Consider the following 26,292-nt stretch of genomic DNA (forward strand, 5'->3'; position numbering starts at 1 on the left):
TACACAAAACATTCCTTTATTGCACCATGAACCATTGCTACAACTAGGGCTACTGCAGCAAGCCCCAGCATGAGGTGCATAATACCCACTTGGGGTATCTACATGTTGGCAGGAGATTGTTAAACGGGCACTGCCAGAGGGGAAGAGACTGCTCCCCACTGAGAGAGTGAACAGGGTCAGTGCCCCCCCTCCCCAAGAAAAAAAGAGAATCGTAATAATCATAATAAATCATTAGGCTCAAATTAAATGCAATGGCCAAAACCGTTTTGGTAACTGCTTTGATATGGTGGAGAAAATAAAGCTAGTTTTCAACCTTTGCACCCAATCTATGAAGAGAGAAAATGGGTGCCAAAGTTGAACGAGCAATGCTGGGAATGCCAGGAATGGGTGGGATGCACATGGATTGCCCCTCCAAACCAATCATGCACTTGTGGGGAAGTTACAGGTAAAGGCTGCCTACCTGGGAGTAAGCCACTGAGGTTAACAGCTAGACAGCAGCAGATGCAAGGGAATAAAGGAAAACCTAGGCCAGCCCTGCAGGAACAGGAGCCCTTGCACCACTTGGCTTGACAACTACCCATTGAAAAAGTTTTGGCACAGGCACACTTGAGTCTCTCATTTTGGCAGGGAGCAGCCTGCTCCGTCTTGGTGCCAAAGCAAGTGATGTTTCGGGCAACCTCTCTCCAACACAAACTCCCAAGTTGGAAATATGCTGCGAGAGAATCAGGTCCTCTTGGAGCCATTAACTTTTGCCACACAAGCTGTGCAACGATGCCTGCCGGAAGTTAATTAGGGCAACGCTTAAGAGGAGGCATGGAGAAAAGACCCAACGCAAGGAAGTTTCAAGACTGCAAGTGGGGATGTGAATGTCTGAACACCCCTTTGTGGAAAAGAACTCCTAGTTAATGTATGCATGGAATTTTTTTAATTATTATTGTTGTGGGGAGCATTCAAACATTTCTTCCCCTGCCTGCAGCTTGAAGCAACACACTCCAGCAACAAGCAAATCTCAAATGAACCGTCACTTAACTATGGCTGGAGAATGCTACCAAGAAGTTGTCATTGCAAAGCAGCACCTTTCGAGGGCCCTGGCAGTGAATGCATTTGAACACAACTGTTACAGGGCAGGACGACCTGACCATCCGCTTTCCTGGCTGTACAAAACTCAAGTCCCAAGTGTTTTATACAGCAGGAACAGCTTGTGGGGAAATGGTCCTGAAAAATATTTCCAGAGTGGAGCATTTCATACTTCTCTGAAATGGGATGAACCAGAGAAGGGGCTGCAGATGGGTGGAGAAATGCCACGTAAGCTGCATCCTGTCCTAATGACTCAGCCAGGGAGTGGGGAAAGGGGCAAATGTACCACTTCAGGCAATACAACAACATCCAGCTCTTGAGGAGTTGGGACACAGCTCTCGGCTTTCTCAATCTTCTCTTGGCAGGAAAGGGAGCAGAGGGCATCACAGCTCATCATGCTGACACATGGTGGCGGCGGAGGCCACAGAGGGATTTCATTTCAAAAGGGCTAGTTGCCCTTGGCTCCACCTCTGATCCATGCCTGATGCCCACAGGTACCCAGGGACAGGACCTTCCCCAGGCAAAGGCTCCTCGTGACACTCTTGCAAGTAAGCGGCGATGGGTGCCTGCATTTCCCCAGGCACTGCACTGAAGATCCATCGGAGCCTTCAAGGCAAGAGGAGGACATTCCCTGTGAGTCCTGTTGAGTTGGCAACTTGCGACTGTTGACAGTATTGTGTTGGTCACCGGCAGCTCCAAAGAACCGGAGTTCGCCATAGCACTGCTGCAGCCAAGAACTCATCTGCGGGGTAGAGATGGAGAACGAATTAGTGCCACAGGAAAAGTGTTACTGGATTGCACCCTCTTGACCACTGGGTGGTGTGAGGAGCAGGAGGAAGAGAACGAAGTTGAAAAAAGCAAGCTAAATAAATAAATAAAATCGGGGCAACACATAAGATCTCTGGCAACACTGCTTTGCAGAATTCCTACATCTGCATATTGTAGAAGGTCCTACAAGAATTCCCTCGTCATTGCTCAAATCCTTCGGCAGAAGTTGGGAGTTGTAAAAGACAAGAATCCAACTTCTACGGTATGTTTAGAATAATGTAATCAGTCTAAACAAGGACTACACGAGCTTAATATTTGCAAAATCAAATACGCCTTCCCACCCCTCGCACACAGACACCACAGTCCTAAATACGAGCCATTTCCACCACTGAATAATTTTCCATTTGCCCACTGCCAGAAACCTGCATAAACTGCAATTCCCCAAATCCCTCTGGCCGGCTGCACTCAAGTTCCTCACCATCTCAAAGCCAATAGCTCAGGCTAGCAACTTTAGCGGGATGTGTCACGGCCCAGAAATTACGTCGGCTTTGCAGTTTCTGGAAGGCATTGCCATTTCTCCTCCGCTCACGCTTGAGTTTCTTGATTTTCTTCACCTACGGCAAGAAGAAAGAGTGTGTGGTTGTTCCAGCTTCTAGCATCCAAGCTGCCATCCACACCAAGTGAAGCGTATAAAGGACATCTCTCCCCCCCCATCCCACTCCATTCACCAGAAAGCAGCTGGTGGGGTGGACAAAAGCTAATTAAATAATAACAACCCGGAGGCGACCAGCAAGTGATCAATGAGACTGAGATCCAAAAGATCATAGAATCATAGAGTTGGAAGAGACCACAAGGGCCATCCAGTCCAACCCCCTGCCAAGCAGGAAACACCATCAAAGCATTCTTGACATATGGCTGTCAAGCCTCTGCTTAAAGACCTCCAAAGGAGGAGACTCCACCACACTCTTTGGCAGCAAATTCCACTGCTGAACAGCTCTTACTGTCAGGAAGTTCTTCCTAATGTTTAGGTGGTGGAATCTTCTTTCTTGTAGCTTGAATCCATTGCTCCGTGTCCGCTTCTCTGGAGCAGCAGAAAACAACCTTTCTCTCTCCTCTATATGACATCCTTTTATATATTTGAACATGGCTATCGTATCACCCCTTAACCTTCTCTTCTCCAGGCTAAACATACCCAGCTCCCTAAGCAGTTCCTCATAAGGCATCGTTTCCAGGCCTTTGACCATTTTGCTTGCCATCCCCTGGACACGTTCCAGCTTATCAGTATCCTTCTTGAACTGTGGTGCCCAGAACTGGACACAGTACTCCAGGTGAGGTCTGACCAGAGCAGAATACAGTGGTACTATTACTTCCCTTGATCTAGATGCTATACTCCTATTGATGCAGCCCAGAACTGCATTGGCTTTTTTAGCTGCTGCATCACACTGTTGACTCATGTCAAGTTTGTGGTCTACCAAGACTCCTAGATCCTTTTCACATGTACATGTCTTCCTGACTATCACTAGGATCACCCACTAAGCCTAAAATTTGGCTCATGCTCATAGCTCATATAACAGCTCTATTATAAATGCAAGCAGATATGTTTTCATTGTTCTAGCAACAAGTGAGCAGGCAGGCATGTTGAAGAAACATATGCTTTTCAAGATGGGAAGCCTGTTTTAAAAGCAATCCAAACTAGTAACTGAGCACACTAGGCTAGGCTTGCAACAGGCTAGGCTTCTTACCTTCCCACTGTCAAACTCTTCATCCCAATCGTCAAGGACTGTCTGGCTCTGAGACCATACAGCATCTTGCATGGCAGCTTGGCTGATGGCCGACACTTCGCCATCCCATGTCAATACTGTGGAGGAAACACATTGGCAAAGAAGAGCTGGGAATCGTGGCACGTTTGGTCGGCCCAAGACATTTCAGCACCTGAAGCAAACCACAAAATGGTACCGCCCTCCCCACCAGGGAAGAAGGGATATGTGAAGATCTACATCAGGAACAGGGTGGGGGATAAAGATATACATCAGGGTCTGCTGCCCCTGTGGGTCCTGCCGCCCAAGGCAGTCGCCTCCGCTTGCCTCATAGGTGGGCCGGCCCTGGTGGCAATCTTTCCTCGCTATCCCAGCCCTCTGCCCTTTCCTCATTTCTCCATTGAAGAAGCCAGCAAGGTGCTATCACCAGAAGCGCACATAGAGAAACAGGGACACCGTCTTATCTACATGCACTTCTATCATAAAACATGGGGTGCCGTTTCAGAATGTCAAAGATCTCCATTATTTGTTTTTCTACTGTGGCTTAAGAGGAGAAAACCCCTTCCAAAACACAGGAGCAGGAGAGCCTCATCTGTTTACGGGAAAACCCCTTTCCTTAAAGCAGTACGGTACCTTGCTTTCCATAAGCTTTATCTGAAGAATCCTTCAGCAGCTCCTGGACCACATCAAACCGTTCATGCTTCTGATGTACCACTTCCTTCTTTGGACTTGGGATGTTCCAGGAGCACTTGTCCCCATGTCTAAGCTGGCTGCCAGTCCAGGACAAGGCCACTGTGGAAAGAAGGAAGGGGTAAGAAGTACTGGCACAATCATGTCACGCAGCAAGTCTGACTTGCCACTCTGGAGCAGTGCCAGGGAAACCAAGGGAACAGAACCGAAAAGAAACACAGCCCCAGGAACAGGTGTGTGATTTGCATTCCCAGTGGTCCAGAGGCCAAGGTAAAATGCTCACTTACACCTGCGGGGGGGGGGGGGGGGACGTGTGCAAAACACCAACAGACTATTGGAACATTTCCAGCAACTACAATACTGCACAACTTCCTAGGGTTTGCACCCAGAATCAATCACAAAGGCTTGTTTAACTGAGCTTAGGCTGTTGGGCGTCAACATGTCAGAGTTGTGGGGGTTACGTCAGAGCTCATCTGCATGCCTAGGAAGAGATGCCCGGTGTGCACAAACCAAACGGAGAGGCTATGAAGCCTTGGGATAAACGGAGAGGAAACCTTGGGAGAAAACCCACAGCCACATTTTACGTAGGTGCTGGGTTCGTTTGGACATAAGGAAACCGTGTGTGTGTGTGTGTGTGTGTGTGTGTGTGTGTGTGTATGTAAATAGGTAAGGAGTTCTTCCATGTCCCAAAAAGAGCTCTGGGTTTGGGGCAGGTGTCACTGCTACACCCCAGTCTAGTTTAGAATTGCTACAACAACAAAAATCCCATGTGTTGCAAAACAGAATACTCTAAACCAGTGTTTCCCAACCTTGTGCCTCCAGCTGTTTTCAGACTACAATTCCCATCATTCCTGACCACTGGTCTTGCTAGCTAGGGATGATGGGAGCTGTAGTCCAAAAACATCTGGAGGCACAAGGTTGGGAAACACTGCTCTAAACTACAATGAGCAACACAAACTCACAAACTAATAAACATCAAATAAATGTCCCACGAACCGAAATAGGAAGAGTGATAAGTCACTATTAAAGATCACTCAGTTGGAGGCAGAATGGACATTTATTTGATGTTTACTAGTTTGTGAATCCACGGCACATACTGTATATCTTCCATTTATGTATTTTGACACAGTATAGTGTTATAAAAAAATATTGCCAGTATATTATTAGACGACGTGTTGCTCATTGTTGTTTATAGTTTAGAATTGCAGCAAGTGCCAGCTCCCCTATGCCCAATCTAGGAACTGATCTGGACTTGGGGGGGGGGGTACAGGATGAGTGTATGCTGCCACCGCCCCCCCCCCCGCACTCTCCAAATTTCCTTTCTCCACACACACCCAGCTAACCATGATATAGATATGTCTCAAACCTGGGGGGCTGATTCTAGCAGAGGAAAGGCCGTTTTCTCTCCATTCTTCTTGGGGGCTGCTGGCCTCTGGCACAGAGCCCCCCTGCTTCTCCCTCCTCTTGTGCTTTCGGTGCTCACTCTCTCCAGCAGGGCTGCCACTGTCTGAAGCTGGGCAAGGAAGCTGCTGCTTCTTTTTCTTCTTCTTCTTCAGGCTACAGGACTCTTCCACTGGCTCATGGGCTATTAGGCAGGCTTCTGCCTCACGCTGTGGAGGGCAGCTGCAAAGTGGATTAAAAAACAAAAACCAACCCATTCAGTTTTATTCATTTATTTTTTTAAAGTCAGAACTGTTCCTCCCCAGACACACACCGAAAAAAGTGCAATCAGCAGCCATTGCTTTAAAATAACCTGCTTTAAAATTGTATCTGAATGCAATGCGGAAGTACGAAGAATACCACCCCCAAGGACCCCCTTTCCCCATGTGAACCCAACTGGACTCTGATATCATCATCTGAGGCCCTTCTTTGCGTGCCCCCTCCATTTAGGGTACAGAGGCTGGCAACATCTTTGCGGCGGCTCCCTGTTTGTTGAATAGTCTTCCCAGGAAGGTTTGCCTGGTGCCTTCATTATATATATTTAGGTGCCAAGAGAAAACACTCCTCTTCAACCAGGCCTTTGGATGATTAAAACTCTACAGCCTTTTAAATGTGTCTGTGGGAAGGGGGGGGTATTGTTCTGATGTTTTGTTTTACTTATTTACTTGTTTTGAACCCATGTTTTATTCTGTGAATCGCCCAGAGATCTTAAAGGGCAGTACAGTGGTACCTCACAAGACGAATGCCTCGCGCAACAAAAAACTTGCAAGACGAAAGCGTTTTGCAATGTTTTCGGGGCTTCGCAAGATGAAGTTTTCTATGGCCGCGCTTTGCAAGACGAAGTTTTTCGGCGGTTTTTTGTTGTTGCTTTTTTTTTGCCACAGCAAACTGCGCTTCGCAAGACAAAATTATCACAAGACGAAGCGACTCGCAGAACGAATTACTTTCGTCTTGCGAGGCACCACTGTATATGAATCTAATAAATAGGTAAAAATAAAAATCAATCTCTTAAAATGGCCTCCATAAAAACAGAACTTCCTGCATAAAAGAATGAAATAGGAGACAAAAGGGCTCGCTATGCATTTATATGCAAATTCCAAAGATGAAGATTGCTTCTGTAAACCTTGAGGTCACCCCAAGCCTACTATACCTGTGCCAATATGGTGCTGTTTGGGGCTGCATAAGCACTCAGAAAAGTAAGCATATTTAAATGATTTCCTTTCAAAATGTATGCCATAGGCAGGCATGTCTTATCCAGCAACCAGCAGCCCATGCTCCTGAGGGGGTCCAGTTTAGCCTTCAGTAGGGTCGCCGTATTTCAAAAATAAGTTGAGCTTTTTGGGGAAAACCTCCCCCCAAAATAGTGATTCTAAGCTTTTGGAGCTGTTTCTGCTGCTTCCCCCCCCCCATTGGCTGCCTTACATCTGGGTTTTCCCTGACATTTTGGTGATTCGGCAAAATTCCCCCGACGCCATTTTTGCACCCGAAAGCGAGGACATGTCAGGAATTTTCCTGATGTATGGCAACCCCAGCCTTCAGCTACATGGTCTTGCTTAAAAGGATCAGGCGTACAGAGAGCATGCCAGTCAGAAACCGTCAGTTTCATCTCTAGGCAGATGTATATTCTGCAAAATGCATCTGAGCAAAACGCCCAGCACTCTGTACCACCACCAGCAGCATACTGTAATCCGAAAACCTATTTTAGTTATACACAGATAAGAGGTTTCTGGAAATTTGGGAGGCATGCTTCCCCCTCCCGCAGAGTTTTCATTTTACAAGGACGGGGAAGAGGAACTTTTGGGGTAACTGAACTATATGCAGTACTTTTTGGCCTGTTTAATACATTTACATCTCTACCCAGAAGACCAACCGACTCTGCTTAGCGGATTTTACTCCCAAGTGAGCTTGCACAGGATTGAAGCCTCAAAAAATATAAAAGTGCATCAGGTTGGTCCAGCATTTTTTTTCGAGACTTTGCTCGCATGTATAGCGATCTTCATGTTTGGAATTTGCATATAAATGCATAGCGAGCCCTTTTGTCTCCTATGCAAAACATTGGTCCAAAAGGCAGCAGGAAGGACTGGTGTAAACCCAGGGCAATGCTTGGTCCCACTAGGCTCAAAGGCTCCACTTGTTTTATTATTGAAGGTGATGGAGGGGGCAGGGGGGAAGCCCAAAGACCCTTGAACCACAGATAACAAGGAATGTTATCTGCAGTGTAGGAGGTAGGGTTGCCAGACTCAATAGAGGACAGGACTTCTGTGCCTTTAATCGCCCTGCTCTCTTTTGAGTCTGGAAACCTTAAAGAGAAACCAGCAGACCCTTTGCTTGGAAATTGAACAAAGGGTCTGCTGGTTTCTCTTTAAGGTTTCCAGACTCAAAAGAGAGCAAGGCAATTAAAGGCACAGAAGTTCTGTCCTCTAAGTCTTCATGGCTTGTCATCCCAACAGTGTTAGAAACTCAGATATATAAGCTAGGCACCAAATGGCTCCTCAAACCAAAATCGCCAAAAGTCGCCAAAATGGAATGTCCAGTTGCCACTTTGGGGCAAGACAGCTCCAAAGTCTTATTTTTCAAATGATGGGTTGACTGTGGTTGATTCGAAGTTAAACATCTGGCTAGTTCAGATGACGACCTTGAGCTAAGTTAAGAGCTTTGAGAACTTAAGGAAGGAAAGTTACTTGATCCAGGGACAGTCCATATATACAATGGCCTATTTCTGACCTCTTTTTCCCTAATGGTGACAACAGACTATTCATAACATAAGAATATACTTCATAACTGAGCAGGGGAGTGGGGTGGGTGAAGTGAAGACAAGCCTCATTTACCTATAACGTTGTTCACTACTCCTGTTCTGGCTGCACAGAAAAGACACGTTGGTTCCTGAAATTCATTCCGATTGCACAGATAAAATATAGTGATAGAATTCTACAGCATGAGGAATTAGTGTGTGGAAACAGTCAAGATCCAAGGATCCCCAGGCATGCACCTCCAGATGGTGGAGATGTCAAGAGCTCATGTTTCTCTCTCCGAGCAAAGCCCTTCCCCTAGAAAAGACAACCAAGCACACACTCACCTGTTCACAGGGGACAGCAAAGGCTTACAGTCTTCCTCTGTCTGCTGCAGCTTCTTTTTCTTTTTCTTCTTCTTCCTCTTTTGGGTGGAATTAGCTAGACTAGGATCTGCTACCCTGCAGCCTCCAGCTATTCCCTCTTCCTCTCCCTTCCTGGCTGCCACCAAGTCAGATTCCTGTTCAGGAGAGGAGTCTCCAGGGCTGCCGTTTTCCTCGAGTTGCCTCTTCCTCCTGGGTGGGTTGGAGAGGCAGGTTCCCTCTGCACCAACGGTTCGTGTGCTTGGGATGCAATGGGTGCCTTGTTCTTCCTCCGAGAGGCTACGCTTCCTTTTCCTCTTCTTGGAGCTGGCAAGGAAAGGCCTCTTGTCCCGGTCTGGGCAAGAGTGGCTCAGTGCCTCTTTGGGCACCGCAGGTGGTGGCAGAGGGGTGGCAGAGAGGCAGCATGATTTGAAGCTGGGCAAGGGTTTGACAAAGGCGCTGCTGGCCGGCGGTGGAGGCGCTGAAGATTTGGAAGCAGATGAGGGCGTCCTAGAGAATCACACACAGGTAAAGCTAAGAGTCAACCGACTCCAAAGCGGCAGAAGACCACACCCGTTTCCATTCTAAATGGAGCCAGTGCCAGCCTCTTTCCCAATGTAAATGGTCCCTTACATCACCCAGAAGGACAAAGCATTGTCAACCGAAGCAAAGGAAAGCCCTGTTAGATTCATGCATCTAATTCTGCAGTCTGTTCTCAGAGTAGCCAGGACTTGGGCACAACAGCACTTTCCCCATTTGTGATCCGCAGCAACTGGGATACAGAGGCAGACTACCCCACATGCCCTGGGCATTAATAAACATTCAGCTCCTTACAGGCTTAACACTGGTATGGTTTCTGCCCCTATCCCAAAGGCCCAACCCCGCTTCAATGACCCTGCAATGTTTCGTCACTAAGCTCCATGCCACTTCTAGCTCCATCTGTACAGTGAAGGCTAGCACATTTCCACAATGCAGGCGTGGAGTTCTTCTGGGCTGGAGGATTTCTATGCCCTAATTGAGGAGTTATTTCAGTGCCAAATTCAAAGCTCTCCCGCCAAGGCACTTTTGGTGCTTGAGATTTTTATATTCACCAGGTTGTGGAGCTATATTTGAATATTTTAAGGCCATTCACAATAATTCTTGGGGTTTTTTTTGGAGCAGTGAGGACACACACACACACACCCTTGCCTTGCATGGGCATTTCCCTAGAGATATCCTCCTTCTATTGCTCTGTTCTGCACTGCTTCTTGCAGGATAAACAACCCCTTAAGTTCCATCTGTATTCAAAGCATGCCAGATGCTGCTACCTAAGTATCAGCTCATTTGTATTGCTTTTAAAAGTTTCGTCTCAAAGAACAGAGAGTCTCGCCGTAGCACAAAAAGCTTGCAGTACAGAGCAATGCAGATGGGCACCTCTGCAGAGGCTGGACGCTTGGCAGACCTGCGCCCAGGAAGTACACTTGTCCCTGGAGAACTCAGATGAACAACGCGAGCCAACAAGACTCTCAACTGAGCGCTAGTAAAAAGAGTGGGGAAGGAAGACTGGACTGATGTGAGGTTATACGGCTAGAGATAGTGGCCTGGAGTCATGTATTGGATTATGAATTACCAAGACAGCCCTTACTAGAGGGATGCAGAACCTCAGGCATAGGGGCCAGATGTGGCCACTCTAGGCCTTGATATGGCCCTCACGACCATCCGTGGGCCACGATCCCTCTCCCCGGGCCACAGCCCTCGCCAATCCTACTTCACACCCTCTCTTGAGGGTTTTTATCTGGCTGGTATGTGCCATCGAAATCCGGTTACCTGGATGTAGGATTCTAGAGCATATGTAGAAACTGGCCTACTGTGCAAGGACAAAATTTACATTCCTAGCTCGCCCCACTTTTGCCACAGAAAGGTGCCCAGAATAGAATGCAGCCCTGCATGCACCTGCTTTAGTAGTATTATCTGGCTATTTTAAAGCAATTGTGGGACCCCAAGATGATCTGAAAATGACAGTCCGCCTTATAGCAATAGCAGCCTGTGTGACCACATGTCAGGCTTGGGGAAAACTGGACCCTCTTGAATCAGGGAAAGTTTGGGACCTAGAACATATGGTGAAATTTTAAAACATAAACAGAGGCAGAGAAGGTTGACCACGTGATATTAAATTGAGATATCAAGTTCATTTTATAGCAGAACGATAAAATGGAGGACGAAGTGAACCCCGATTATTTGGTGAGATGTAGGTTGAAACACAAGTCAAATATGAGGAGCATGGGTGAAATCAATATAAAAAAGGGGGGGAGTTGAACAAGTACCTTTGAGATTGGAAGTTTTGTTCTACTGACTTGATGTAACTGGAGTCACATATGATTAAGCGAACCATGTGCTACTTTTAAAGCAATATACAATTATACTGTCTTAAAACAGATGCATTTTAAGTGATGTGTGGCTGTTAGTATGTATGTAAGTTTAAAAATATTTATTGGATTATGCTTGCCACTAATCTGCTAATACAGGTGGTACCTCGCAAGACGAATGCCTCGCTCAACGAAAAACTCACAAGACGAATTTTTCTATGGCCGTGCATCGCAAGACGGATTTTTTGCTTTTTGTGTGTGTGCTTTGCTTTGTTTACATTGGAAAACCACAAGACGAAATTTTTGCAATACAAAACAACTCGTGGAACGAATGAATCTCATCTTGCAAGGCACCACTGTACTTACTATAGGGTTGCATCCAATGAAGATAAGAGTAGACCCACTGAAACTAATGACCTAAGTTGGTCATGCCGACTCTCTGCAACTGGTCAACTCTGAGGACTAACAGATGCTTGCATCCAATGCAGCACTGAGCAAGTGTCCTTTTAGCCTAAGGGTCACCAGTTCAGCAACTGAACTCCCCCGGCCCCACCGCCCTTGAAATCTGCTCTAGGAATTCCTCCAACCCTCTGTAGCAAATTTGGAGTGGGGGGGGGGAGTCCCATTGCACAAGCAGGAATCCCTGTGCTGATGGGATGCTTATTTAGTGCTGCAATAGATACAAGCCGTTGGCTACAACCCTAATCATATATATGTGTGGGCGCACACACATACAATACACACACACACACACACACACACACACACACACACACACCTGATTAAAAAAACACAGAGGCTGCTCTCACACATAATGTCCAAGCGGGGTGACATTTCTCATTCCCTGTCCATTTGCCCAAAGTACCCAAACCAGACACAACACCCAGTAACTGATGGGCTTCAAGGCACATGCTAGCAATTGCAGCAACACCCTCAAATCCAGAAAGGCTTTGCTTCAGAAAAGTACCAAACGCTACAGTGACTTCTTATGACAAGCCAAAGAGCCACACAGCAAGGACAGGGTGCAGAAAGCCAGGCCAGGGTTATGACCGACCCCCCCCCCTGCAAGGGCCCCGGGAGCTCACCTGGGATAATCGAGCGCAGCGGCACAGACGGGGTGGGTGGTTTTTGTAGCAGCTGGTGGAGGGTAGGGCGGCGCCAGGCGCTCACTGCTGCTCAGTTTCTGCAGTGTGTTGCTGCCCTGTAGTTATTGACATAAATAAAAACTTGGTGGTCTAAAAAGAGGTTTCCGTGACCCCAGGGGGCAGAGCAAGAAGAGAGGGGAGGGGGGAAAACAAAAGAACGGGTGGGGGTGGGACAGGGAAAAAGAATCAGAAAAGTGTTTGCTGTTAGAAACAAAGGGAAAAGAAGGAAGGACATGTATAAAGACAGAACAGTGTTAGAATAAAACAATGGGCAACAGGCACCTTCCCATATTCCTTGTTTTCAGAGAGAGGAAAGAAAAGCACTAAGCAGGGTCTCTCTGCTCTGGCCCTGCGAGCAGCGAAATGCCTCCTTTAATGTGGGCCTCACCAAGCAAGAGGATTTGAAGGGGCAAGAATGAGGGGAGACCGAACAGAACACAAGTTTCACTCAAAGACTCTTGGGAAACAGGGTCCCCCTGCACACAAGGCAAATGCAAGGCAAGCCACCTGCTTAAAAGAATACTGAGCGGTTGTTCGCGGGTAGAATCAAACCAAACCATGGCTGCGCACGAATAGGGCGCACGCCGGTTCCGGGAGTGGAGATCTCAGCCACTTTCCGCCCCAGGTTCTGCTTGCTGCCATGCAACCCAGGACCAAGCCATGGTTTGGCTCAGAACGGCATCTGAACCTGGGCCAAGCCACTGCTCAGCCCTGGGCAGCACAAGAGGAGTGCTGTGGCCGCAATCTTTGAATCAGGGAACCTGCATGTTTGCTTTTTCACACCAAGCCATGATTTGACTTAGCATTCTGTGTGGACTGTACTATTGCCCTCAAGTATGCAAGGAGGGTAGTCAGAAAGTGATTGGGACTTACAAGCTGGCCAGGTGATGAATCTCCCTGGGCTCCTACATACAAAACAACTCAGCTGGTAAAGCATGGGACTCTTAATCTCAGGGCCATGGGTTCGAGCCCCACTTTGGGCAAAATATTCCTCAGTTTCCCAAACTTGGGTTTCCAGCTGCTTCTGGACTACAATTCCCATCATCCCTGACCGCTGGTCCTGCTAGCTAGGGATGGTGGGAGTTGTAGTCCAAAAACAGCTAGAGACCCAAGTTTGGGAAACCTTGGACTAGGTGGTCCCTTCCAACTCTACGATTGCATGATATGTGATCGAGTCTGCAAGCATGAAAGGCCCCTTGCCTGAATCTACCCCACCCCACCCCCAAATCACCACTCCTTTTGCCACCATTTTGGAGATAGGTGAGGTAAAGTACCCCTAAAACGCACCTTCCTGGCAGAGAGGGCCAGTCTTTTTGCAGGTGGGGGGGACATGGTATTCCCCAGCTCCAGATTGGTCACATTAGCCAGCAAAGGCGACTTCAGCTTGGCAAACTTGGAGTCCTCGGAAACAGATTTCCCAGAGGCACAGTCCGATTCCTGAGAGGAGCAGTAGCCGTTGACGCCCGTTGTGGCCTGCGGGAGTCCTTTGGCTGGGCGATGTGCTGGACTGGAGGAAAAGGAGCTGCTCGAAGAGGATGAGGAGGAAGAAGACGAGGAGGAAGAAGTCAAAGGCGAGGAGGCCTTGCTCGGCACCTCTGTGCCTTCCTCACGAACTTTGGCCTCGGGGTCTCCTCTGGGAGCCTCTGGCGGCTGTGAAGACAACGCCAAGCCCTTGTCCCCCCAGGAGCTCTGCTTGCCCGTCTCCACCCTGACACTGGCGGCCTCGCTGAAGTCCTGAGATGTTTTGGGTGGCAGGAGAGGCTGCTTCTTGGACCTCTTGCTGAAGTCGTCTAGGAAAGACAGCTTGGCAGGGAGCTTAGGAGAGGAGAACCCAACAGCAGGGATGAGCTTCGGATGAGGAGAAGGAGGAGGAAGCGTCCCGTTCTGGGGTTTGAAGTTGGAAGCAAAGGAGCTGCGGGGAACGGGGACGCCAGCTTCCTCAGGGTCCAACGTCTTCCTGGCCTGAGTCACATCTTGCCTCTGTAGCGACAGAAAATAAGGGGTGTTGAAAGAAGACAGGTGGAGCCAACACCACAAAATGGGGAGCTGCTCCCCCTGTTCAATAAACTGTTCAGACCAATCCAAACGCAATACCCGCAAACTGCCAGATGTATAAGCAGACTGCATTTAAGGTTATCTTGCTGCATGGAAGTCATGCAGTTCACTTACACATTACACAGGGTTAAGATTTACCCCATCTGATCCGCTGGGAAGCAACTGATGCTTTTATTACCATTCAAGTCTGTGGGCTCTGGCCTTGTTCTCAAAACAAGAGAGGACTGTCTTGACTGCTACAATTGCCAAGTTCTGGAAAACTTGATTTTGGCAATTCGGATTACTGGTATACCAAGACTTGGCAAATTGCCCTCTCCTTGAAAAGAAATCATGTTACATTAAAACTACCCAGAGGCCAAAATGCCTGGTTTGATTTTATTTCATATATTGTATGAACAGGGTCACGGGTGGCGCTGTGGGCTTGCTGATCGGAAGGTCGGCGGTTCGAATCCCCGTGATGGGGTGAGCTCCTGTTGCTCGGTCCCAGCTCCTGCCCACCTAGCAGTTTCCATGCGCTGCTCTGGTTAGCCAGATGTCGCTTAGTCATGCTGGCCACATGACCTGCAGGCAAACGCCGGCTCCCTCGGCCTATAGAGCGAGACGAGCGCCGCAACCCCAGAGTCGTCCGTGACTGGACCTAACGGTCATGGGTACCTTTACCTTTACCTATAAACACAGCAGGTTCACAGACACCAAGTCCCACTGGTTTAAACAAATGCCTGGAATAGTTAAATTCTCAGCTGCTACTAAGAGTACAGTGGTACTTCGGGTTACAAACACTTCGGGTTACAGATTCCACTAACCTGGAAGTAGTACCTCGGGTTAAGAAGTTTACCTCAGGATGAAAACAGAAATCACGTGCTAGCTAAAGTGGTACCTCAGGTTAAGAACGGTTTCAGGTTAAGAATGGACCTCTGGAATGAATTAAGTTTGTAACCAGAGGTAAGGTAAAGGTAAAGGGACCCCTGACCATTAGGTCCAGTCGTGACTGACTCTAGGGTTGCGGCGCTCATCTCGTGTTATTGGCCGAGAGAGCCGGCATACAGCTTCAAGGTCATGTGGCCAGCATGACAAAGCTGCTTCTGGCGAACCAGAGCAGCACATGGAAACGCCGTTTACCTTCCTGCTGGAGCGGTCCCTATTTATCTACTTGCACTTTGATGTGCTTTCGAACTGCTAGGTTGGCAGGAGCTGGGACCGAGCAACGGGAGCTCACCCTGTCGCAGGGATTCGAACTGCTGACCTTCTGATCGGCAAGCCCTAGGCTCTGTGGTTTAACCCACAGCGCCACCTGCATACCTAACCAGAGGTACCACTATACTTTATTTCAGAGATGATCTCTGATTATTACAATAGACTGCCTGTTATGACGCAGTTTTAGGCCACAAAATCTTTTACTTGGGCGCTAACTCACTGAGTGTAACAGCTACTTTATTTCTTATCTCCCAACTGTAATGATTGTATTCTCTTATTATATTCTTTGTTAAGTTGTTTTAACATTGTCAACTTAATGAAAAGTACTTGGGGGGGGGGTAAAACGAGTAACTTCCTTGACCATACCAACTGACACCACAGGAGGGCTCGTGTAAGGGAATGCACCCCCATATTCGAGTTATTTTGATATGCTTCACATACCGTAGGAAGTTGGAATGCCAGGGAAATGGCTAGGCTCAAACCTCTCACTGCCATCTCATTTTCTAGGTAAAGGAGCATTCAGTCATGTAAGCCTTCCCCCCTGCAGCCTGAAGTGGTACAATCCACTCACAGGTTTACCACTTCTGTGAGAGTAAGTGTGGAACAGAAGCACTAAGCTTATATGCCCAGCTACTGACACCCCCAATAATCCATTACATAAAACCGCAAACATGTTTCCCATAAAGATGCTGGGGGCAGAACAAGGCTTTAGTTCCTCCACAAATTAACACTCAAAATGCCAGTTTTGTGACTGCTTCCAGATTTAGATCAACCCAACAATTTCATCAATCTTCTGTAGTACACTCCCCACAATTCATAACAGTGTCTTGGGCTGGCTGCCTGGCTGCAAAAATAAACTTGCTAGCACTTATGGCTGCTGATGAAAAGTGTGCAGATAACATACCAAGTCAGAAAGGAGACTGCGTAATATTTTTCAGTGGCTGAAGGGAGCTTCAGGGTACTTGCTCTCAATTTACTTTGGGGTTTGTTTGTTTTTTACAGGTCACCGGGTTTAGTTTTTCCTCAGCCCAGAATCTGCACTGCTCAGCTTAAGACTTTTCCCTTTCCTTTTGAAGTTCAAAGTACACACAGTTCCGACAGTGGGAAATTCTGGATGGCAGGCAGACTATGCAGATATTCACCTTGCTCATCAGCGGTGACGCGAGGGCACCATTGGTCATGCTTTTCTTCATGTGGTCGGAGACTATGCTTCCTCGGTTGGTTGCAGGACATGTACTTTTGGAGATGGTCCCCTCCAAATTCTTCCTGGTACTTGGGATCCTTGAAAAGGGGGAAGAAGGAGGAACCTGTACTTTATTGCTATCACTCTTTTTAGAGGTCACCCTACTCTTCAGACCAGGGGAAACCACCAGCTCTTAGGCCAATCTTGGTGCACCAGGACTAATTTAGCCCAGGGAGGCCATTCCCCCCCGCCACCACATCCACCTGCCCATCAGCTGATGTCACCGGTGATGTCAGCTGGTGGATGGGAGGACAACATTCAATCCTGCTTTGGCTGCACAATCCAGTTCCCGGCACAGAGCAGGATCACGCAACCGAGGCAGCAAGGTTTAATAGAGCAGGGATTAAAGCCCTGATCTTTGGCCAGAGAAAGGTGGTGCTGTGAACCTTCTTCAATATCAAGGATTACATTACAGCCAAGATGGGGAACTGGGTGTGGCTGATGAGCCAAGGTGAGTCTATTTTGGATCTGGCAGATCGTCCGGACCCAGATTTGGGGCACGCTCTGCAATCCATTCCGACAGGTAGGAAGGGCTGCACCGGTCTTAAAAGATCTCCACTGGCTCCCAGTTTGTTTCCAATTCAAAGTGTTGGTGCTGACCTTTAAAGCCCTAAATGGCCTTGGTCCAGTATACCTGAAGGCGCGTCTCCACCCCAATCGTTCTGCCCGGACACTGAGGTCCAGTGCCGAGGGCCTTATGGCGGTTCCCTCACTGCGAGAAGCCAAGTTGCAGGGAACCAGGCAGAGGGCCTTCTCGGTAGTGGCGCCCGCCCTGTGGAATGCCCTCCCATTTGATGTCAAAGAGAACAACAACTACCAGACTTTTAGAAGACATCTGAAGGCAGCCCTGTTTAGGGAGGCTTTTAATGTTTAATAGATTACTGTATTTTATTTTTCTGTTGGAAGGCGCCCAGAGTGACTGGGGAAATCCAGCCAGATGGGCGGGGTATAAATAATAAATTATTATTATTATTATTATTATTATTATTTACCAGTCACTGGAGACCACCATGAGAACAGGTACTCTAACAACTATACTGCACATTTATAGTGTGCACTCTCAAGCATTTCTTTGGAATTTGACACCGGAGCTTCACCAGTTACTCCCCGGCATCAAACAGCATGAAGTGATGAGCAGCTGGGCTTTCTCCCCCCCCCCAAAAAAAGCCACATTGCAGGCCAAATGGGAAGGTCCTGGAGCACCTAATTAGGGACACAGGTCTGAGGTTCCCTACCACTGCGCTACAGTTTACAAATACAAAAGAATACAGAAGTATTTGTTTGGTCTTAGATTTAAAAAAGAAAAGCAAATAGAGAAGTTAAGGAAACAACCTTAAATAATAAAATAGCATTTTATACATGTGATCAAAATATGAAAAGAGAAACATTATTTCTTCCCACAGCCCATAAACAGTAAACAACCCAAAAAGCCCAACAGAAAACAATATGCACACAAAGGAATATCTAAAACACAAAAACCTCTCGACTTACGTAACTCTTTGCCAGCTATAGACTGTGCATGAAAATGTAACACCCGGGTTTATTATTGATTATAAATGATCAACGGAAAAGCACCACATCTCTACAGATCTTGGTGTGAGGTCATTCATAGACTGAAGACATCAACAAAAAGGGGAAGTGCAAATGCTGAATAGTAAGAGTTTTTTGTGTTTTTTTAAACCCACCTGTATTCTAGCATATATTGGCCTTTGAACAGTTGGACAGAGCGGCTACTCATTAGCATTGATGTACATTTTATCACTGAGAAAGACTTTATTGAAAGAGTCTAAACACAATTGGTTTTTAAATTTTCTTTTCTAAAATGTACATATTATTGAGCTTTTCTCTGCTATTTACTATTTGTGGAACACTGCCAGGCACTCTGCTTCCCTCTGCATATTTTGTCCATTTACACGAGATGATATTTAGGCGATTACATCACAGCAACATGAAAAGGAAACCACATCGGCAGAAGTAGCTGGGGACCCTGCTAAAACAGTGACGGGTTAAGAATGGCAAGGGTCTTCCCAGCATTAGCAACAACCGTGTTATTATCACCGCCCCCAGTTCACCCCAGCCTGTTCCTCCCTCCATTAAAAAAAAATGGACTTCTGCTCCTCTCCACTCCACTTGATCAGCAGAAAGGTGATGGGGGGGATTGAAGGGCACCCCAAGGAACAGGCATGAAGAGAGGCTGCCAACAGCAGGTCCCATACCGTGCCTCACTTACCGAAGATAGAAAAGCACATATGCCTGTTGATTGAGCACAACTTTGATGTTGCTTGAATGCACCATCGAGTCGTTCATCTGGTACCACTGCCCATTACTAGCCTGAAAATGGGAAGAGGAAGGAGGATTTGTAGCTACAACACAGCACAGAAGTTCAGCAGGAGGGGAAGAACCTACTCCACACCATCAAAGGTCCATTGAAAAAAGGGACTAGGTCAGTGTTTCCCAAACCTGGGTCTCCAGCTGTTTTGGGACTACAACTCCCATCATCCCTAGCTAGCAAGTCCAGAAGTCAGGGATGATGGGAATTGCAGTCCGTAAACAGCCGGACACCCAGGTTTGGGAAACACTGGACCAGATAAATTCATGAATAGATATACCAGTGGCTGCAAGTCACGATAGCCAGGAATCCAACATCCACATGCACTGATAACAATACCAAGTGCTGGAGACTAACCCTAGGGAGGTTAGTCACCCCACTTCTAAAGTTCCCCTTTGCCATCTGGCTGGCTTCTCTGGGTAGGAATAATACCAACTAGGTCAATAAACCTAGTTGGATAATTCTTGTGCTAGAGATAAGAGAATGTTTTTCCAGCAGGCTGCCTCCTACAACTTCCAGCCAACTTACAACATTTGGACATGAACATCAGAGCTCCAGAGATAGACCATCTGCAATCACCAGGATTCTTTGCTGTTGAACCTCTGGAGACAGCAGCATTAAAAGCCTGGCCACTCCGAATGCCAGCAGGGAGCCAAAGTGAGATAGCAGGAATTCCAAGCAAGATAGCTAGACCCACTTAAACCCAGCTGGGTTCTGAAGAGCATTCACGCAGTTCAGCCTTCCACACTGATGCTTGCCAATGCTTCACGTTACCACCCCACAGCCTGGGGTGCAAAGCACCCCTCTCCACTGGCAGGGCTGCCCTTTGACGACAGACGAAAGGACTCACCTTGACGTAGCAGTAGTAATGCCCCGCATGGCAGCTGTATCCTGAATGTACCAGCACAGCATAGAGGCCATACATGACAGGGTCACCGTTGCTCTGAGACATGTAGGGGCGGATATTCAGGAACTCAGGGTAGCCGACATCCTGCAAGGGAAAAGGGAAAGCATCCATGGGGATTTGTCCCATGCTCTTAGGGGAGAATGCTGGTGCGTAAACAGGAAAAACAAACACAGCGTCTCATCCAGGAAACACGAGTGGTCCCTAGGCTGACAGTATTTGGAAACATCTACGCTCTTAAGAAAGCCACCCTTAAAAGGCTTGGCATGAGGTCAGAAAGACAGCAGGCAAGCACGCTCCTCCAAACCCTCTTCCAGGGGAGAAGGGACGTCTTCGTGCCCCCTCCCCACTTTCCAGATCGCCACGCACCTTGGAGATCTTGCCCCCGCTGAAGTTAGCAAAGCGCTTGAGTGAGATGGTGAGGACGTTGGACGGCCGGTGGATGGTGAAGCGCTTGGTGGCTGGCACCTTCTTTTTGCACCTGTCACAGAGAAGAGGAAAGATCAACGGTGGGCATGCACTCAGTCTGGCTCCTCGTTGCAAGGCTCAGTGAAAACGGGGGATGCCCTGAGAACTCCCCCCTCCTGCTATGCAGCTGCACAATTGCCTCCTCACGAGACCGGGGGTGGGAAGGCTTTTAAGTCTTTCCCTGCATTTGAAGCTAGCATCCTTTGCCCTGCAGGCGGCCTCGAAACCATCAGGGAAATGGCTTGGTTTCAAGTAGAAGGCAGATGCACCAAATTAAAAAATACCCCACACTGTGAAGATACATACCCAAGCTTCTCTTCTGCTTCATTATTCCCACCACCAACCCAAATCACCACTTTAGAAATAGCTAAGAGGTGAGCCTAGTCCCCCTCCCTTTTCTTTTTCCTACAGTTTTTTTTTTAAGAGTGAGTCAGCAGTTACTGAAGCTGTGGAGCAGAACAGATTTGCCTGACCCCATAAGTTAGCACTTCCATTCTAGAAATATGCTTCTGTGTTTTTGTTTTTTTAAAAGATAAATAAAGGTGTCATTGCGCAAAAGAAAAGGTACCAAACAGGACGGATGGATAGGTCAAGAGGAAGGCAACTCACTTGGCACACATGTAGGCATTCTCTCCACTTAGCACATCAGCCTTTACAAACAACTCTAATGCCCGCACGATGTTGGCGGTCTGCTGTAATCAGAAACAGAATAGGGTCATTCATACAGAAATCACACCTAAAGCTCAGGTTACCTATAATAATAATAATTTATTGTTTATACCCCGCCCATCTGGCTGGGTTTCCCCAGCCACTCTGTTTGGCTTCCAACAGAAATATTAAAATACAATAATTGATTAAACATTAAAAGCTTCCCTAAACAGGGCTGCCTTCAGATGTATTCTAAAAGTCTGGTAGTTGTTTTTCTCTTTGACGTCTGGTGGGAGGGCGTTCCACAGGGCAGGTGCTACTACCGAGAAGGCCCTCTGCCTGGTTCCCTGTAACTTGGCTTCTCGTAGCGAGGGAACCGCCAGAAGGCCCTCGGCGCTGGACCTCAGTGTCCGGACAGAATGATGGAGGTGGAGACGCTCCTTCAGGTATACTGGACCGAGGCTGTTTAGGGCTTTAAAGGTCAGCACCAACACTTTGAATTGTGCTCAGAAAAGTACTGGGAGCCAACGTAGGTCTTTCAAGACTGGTGTTATGTGGTCTCGGCGGCTGCTCCCAGTCACCGCTACACTCAGGTGAACTCTGAAAAGAGCAGCTGGGGAAACCCAGACAGATGGGCGGTGTATAAACAATAAAATTATTTTTATTTTTATCATTAATGATGTCTCTTTAGTTCTTTAGGAATTGGTTCCATTCACCCACTATCTCCCCGGCTACTGTTATCTTAGCTTAGATGGGACGCCCTTTTCTCTTCCTGCCCAGCGTATGGAGATCCTCTGTCCCTCCAGATGTTGTTGGACTACAACTCCCATCATCCCTCACTATTGGCCATGTTGGTTGGGGAGTCAAACAACATCTGGAGGGCCACAGGTTCCCCAACCCACCCCACCATTATTTTCATTTTCTATACACCAGCCATGCACAGGCAACTGAGTGCCTATATGCCCCTTTTGCTTGCTACATACTAAATGCCTCCCTACACACAGCACTCATGTATAAGTAGGAAAGCACCATGAATCCGTTCACATTTGCAAATCCCCTGTCAGCTTATGTCCCTCTTTAGGCCTACTACTGAAAAGAAATAAAAGGTGAAAGCGATGATTTAACACTGGCATACCCTGATCTCCAAAGCCACATCCAGGAAGGGGTCGTAAGTGTCCGAAACACTCTTGCACACGGAGCATTTCACTGCAAAGAAAGCAGAACAGTTGCTTGCCTACTCTTCATGGCCTCATCTGCCTGCCAAGGTCATATTTCACAACGGGACATCCGAGACATCAACGCTTCCACCTCAGCAGCTAGCAAAACCAGCACGGGAAGCAGCTAAATCACCCAATTCCCAATATCCTCTTCAAAACCTGGGCAGAGGCCAAAGGAAGCCCACAGGAAACTCTCACGGTATTGGGACATCGGCAGCTGTGTGCGCCCACAAGTCAGGTGGGCATTGCAGAAGCGCAGCTGGGCAATGAAGGAAAAGCTGGAGTTGTAGAGTTATCACTAGGACTTGGTCAACGCTTCAAGCATAAAGGGCGTGAAAGGTGTGCTCACCACGAGATCGGAGGTAGCCGCCAAAGATCTGGTGCACCAATGTGGTAGCCTGGGTCTGGCGATCCAGCCTGGGAAGAAAAGCAGCCAAGGGTTAAGGAGAGAGTGAAGCAATAAGGGGCCTCAACAGTGGCAGGGACACAAAAGCAGCCCTTAGGGCTTTCCTCCCTAGGGAGGACTACTAGCTTTTGCTTCCTTGGGTAAAGGAGAAGCAGCCACTACCGCTAGCTGAGTGGCGACTTACCCAGCATGCCCCCCTCTCCCCCACCCACATTCCACCTGTGAAGGTTCATGCTTCCAAGAAGCTACTTGCACAACAGGGGGAGGTGGCAAGATCTCAACCTGCCCATCTCTTTGCGACCCAGTGAAAAAGTACAGCCCTGCCCCTCCCCACACCAGAGACAGGGAGCTGTGCATACTTGGTGTAACCATTGAGGCAGGCCTTCTGCATGGCATCAATGGTGTAGCGCAGGAACTCGTGAGCATCCTCTTGGCTGCCAAAGCGGAAGTGACGAGCAATCTCTGCCAGATGGAGGGAAAGGACTCTGAATTTTGGCTTCCTGTGCCCTCCCAGGGCAGGTCAAGCTCATGCCAAGGTAACAGGCATCGCTGACACTTGACCGGGGCACAGGAATTACATGAAGCTTATTAGCAGGCGCGCACACACACACGAAAACCCCAAGCCCTTCTAGATTCTGCAGAACTCAACATAACTAAGCAAAATGCCGATGAGGACAGCATAGAGTGCATTTCAATCTCCCTTTTGTAGTTTCTTAAATACGGGCAACTTCAGTTGGATGGTTAAAAGAAACGAAAGGAGCGCCAAAAATACCTCAAATCTATTTATGTATTTATTTATTTGCACGCCCAGCTGCCACGTCTCCAGCTCCACAATGGGGAGATCTGCGCACCTGGCTTTTTCATGTGCAGTGCAGTGCATGGCATGCATACACCAACACACGCACGCATCAACACTTCAAACTAAGAGATCTTTGGCCCCTTTCCCTGTATGTACTGGTGAGATGCATCATAACGGCGCTGTTCAGCCTCATCAAAACAAAGCTCCCTCCACTGCTTACTTTTGAGATCTCTGATGAAGGACACTGGCTTGATGGCATTGCCGCTGTTGGCGAAAGCCTGTATCATGTGATTCTGCATAACGCACATCATGCAGAAGCCTCCCTGGTGGCCTGCAAGAGAAGAGATCAGGAATGAATTCATGCAAAGGCTGCACTGGTCACAAAGGTCTGGCGGAGCAACTCTCATGGAGACAGAAAAGCCACGAGAAGAGCTCAGCCTAGGAGAAGGGCATTTTGGCAGCCACTGCTAAATAAACAACCTGCTGGCCAATGGTGACAAAGGAAAAGAAAGAGAAAGGTGGGCTTTGAGGGCCATGTAACTGCTCTTGCTTCATGATTAACCATCTGCAGAAGTAGCTGCATAAGCATCAAGAAAAAAGTTGCCTCTTCTCTGCTGGAGGCAATTTAAAGTGACAAGGAAAGCTACTCCCTGATATAATCAATACGCAAATTGAATTGGAGCGCAGAGCCTTCACTTACCTGTAGGCTAGGGGTGGGGAACACGTGGCCCCACAGATGCTGTTGGGCTCCCATCACCCCTGACCGTGCTAGCTGGGGCTGGTGGGATTAGGAGCCCAACATTATTTGGAGGGGCACAGGAACCCCATCGCTTGTGTAAGCATCTCCTCCATGGCTAGCATCAACAATCCCTTGCTAGAATAGCTTACATGAACAGACCACTCTCAGATGCATGGAATAGCTTCCTAGCCCCATTGCAGGCACATCATAAAGTACTCAGAAAAGCAGCCCACTCGGCCGAGACGGTCAGGTAACCAAAATGCTACAGCCATGCATGAGATTTCTCAAGCCTGGACATCAAGCCGACAAGCAGATGCAAAGCAGTATTTGCCATAATCCAAAGGGCTCCTCCTCATCCCTCCCCCCCTTTTTTGGAGGGACATCTTTTGTCTACCTGCTTCCCTCCATTCAGGTCCACTCCCCTAACTAGGAGTCAGCGCTCCTCTAACAAGGATGAGTCGGATGCTTAGAGCAGCAGTTCTCGTGCACCCAAATGCTGGCTCTGCTCCTTTGCAGCTGTTAGCACAGCCTCCCAGGCACTGACTGCAAGCATGAGTGCACAGGGCTGCAAGGGAACTGCCAGCTGCAGAACACAGTTCTGTGGAGGGGACAAGGCGCACTGCCTGTTATTTGACCTTGGATCCACACACCATCTTTTCCCATTCCCAACAGCATCCTGTTTCAAGCAGAACCCCCTCCTCAAGCTCACATAATAATGCAACCCCTTTCTTGTGGCTGGGCACAGTACAGCCCCCTCTTGTGACAAGTGATGCCCCAAGACTTTGACAACATGAGAAACAAGGGCCAAATAATGCTCCATCGTTCAAGCCCCTCTCTCCAAACACACCCAAGTGGAAGCATATCTTAGCACTATAAATTCACAGGAAGCATTTTCTCATACAAGAAATCCATTCAAAAAGCAGGCTTCAAACCAAAATGTTTTAATTTCTCCCCTCCCTGAAACCCCAAGACCATTTCAGAAAAGAGGGGGACACGACGGAATAAGAAATTTTTAGCCCCTGCATGGAGTAAATGTTCTTTCCAATGCAAAACAAGCAGAGTTGTAGCATAATGGAACACGATTCTTTGTGGCTGTGAGAAAACCAAAGCTCAGAAAGATGAGGCAGAGTCCAATTTCTCTTGTGCAGGATTTTGGAGTGGGGATACCAGGCATCCCCAAACTGCGGCCCTCCAGATGTTTTGGCCTACAACTCCCATGATCCCTAGCTAACAAGACCAGTGGTTGGGGAAGATGGGAATTGTAGTCCAAAACATCTGGAGGGCCGAAGTTTGAGGGTGCCTGGGTTATAGTAACACTTAAGCTTCTGCATAGCAGCTTGAAGTGGTCACAAGCACTTCACTTGCACTCTTTTTATAATGTGTATCCCTACCCTGAAAAGTAGTTCTGGGCATTATAAAAGCCATACAAGAGATGGGGAGGATGAGGTTAAAAGAGAACAGCTTGACCAAAGGTCAGTTTATGGCACAGGCAAAATCTGACCCAGAAGCACTGCGATTTCAGTTTCTTAGCCGCTGTGCTCCCGTTTTACTACCATGAAGGACTGAGCCGTTATGCATTGCTGTTCCAGGCCCACCCCTCATAAAAGCCTCAGTAGAGTGGCACTGAGATGAAAAGCAGGGGGCAGCTGAAGCCTTTGCTACCTGCAACTCTTAAGTGAAAAGAGACAGACGACATGCAAGCTTTGCCAAGGGGCGCCAGCCATTCCCCATGCAATCCAACGCCCCACACTCACAACTGCGGCTGTGCTCCTTGGAAAGCAGGTAATTGGCAAGAGGCGGGGTGTACGTCAGACACTGCAAGGTGGAGTTGAGGAAGCAAGTGTTGCCCAGGTTGTGGAGACCGGCTCCGACACGGTACACCCGCTCCCATTTCAGAGAGAGGCGCTCCACAGGGAAGAGGACCTTCTGCGGGGCTGGAACTCCATCTCCTCCCAATGTGTGCTCACCGCCTGTCAG

The 26,292-nt window shown here is 48.0% G+C and overlaps 1 protein-coding gene across 3 annotated transcripts in view; it reads right to left on the reverse strand.

Moving 5' to 3' along the window:
- The window catches only part of USP36 (ubiquitin specific peptidase 36), a 31,431-nt gene continuing 5,139 nt past the window's right edge, over positions 1-26,292 (reverse strand). For 2 of the 3 annotated variants that reach the window (XM_035104204.2, XM_035104203.2), the window contains 18 exons: positions 26,070-26,285; positions 23,797-23,907; positions 23,137-23,239; positions 22,721-22,788; positions 22,290-22,360; positions 21,116-21,198; positions 20,408-20,519; positions 19,985-20,125; positions 19,036-19,136; positions 16,705-16,843; positions 13,601-14,293; positions 12,254-12,369; positions 8,809-9,333; positions 5,659-5,915; positions 4,236-4,394; positions 3,588-3,703; positions 2,324-2,459; positions 1-1,819 (listed from right to left, as the gene is read on the reverse strand). In XM_035104204.2, the coding sequence (XP_034960095.2) occupies positions 2,328-2,459; positions 3,588-3,703; positions 4,236-4,394; positions 5,659-5,915; positions 8,809-9,333; positions 12,254-12,369; positions 13,601-14,293; positions 16,705-16,843; positions 19,036-19,136; positions 19,985-20,125; positions 20,408-20,519; positions 21,116-21,198; positions 22,290-22,360; positions 22,721-22,788; positions 23,137-23,239; positions 23,797-23,907; positions 26,070-26,285 (3,143 nt within the window). In that variant the 3' untranslated portion in view covers positions 1-1,819; positions 2,324-2,327. The remainder of the gene's footprint in view (positions 1,820-2,323; positions 2,460-3,587; positions 3,704-4,235; positions 4,395-5,658; positions 5,916-8,808; positions 9,334-12,253; positions 12,370-13,600; positions 14,294-16,704; positions 16,844-19,035; positions 19,137-19,984; positions 20,126-20,407; positions 20,520-21,115; positions 21,199-22,289; positions 22,361-22,720; positions 22,789-23,136; positions 23,240-23,796; positions 23,908-26,069; positions 26,286-26,292) is intronic. The other variant, XM_035104205.2, reaches the window with a different exon arrangement.

This window comes from Zootoca vivipara, chromosome 2, assembly GCF_963506605.1.
Source record: "Zootoca vivipara chromosome 2, rZooViv1.1, whole genome shotgun sequence".
Lineage (NCBI taxonomy): Eukaryota > Metazoa > Chordata > Lepidosauria > Squamata > Lacertidae > Zootoca > Zootoca vivipara.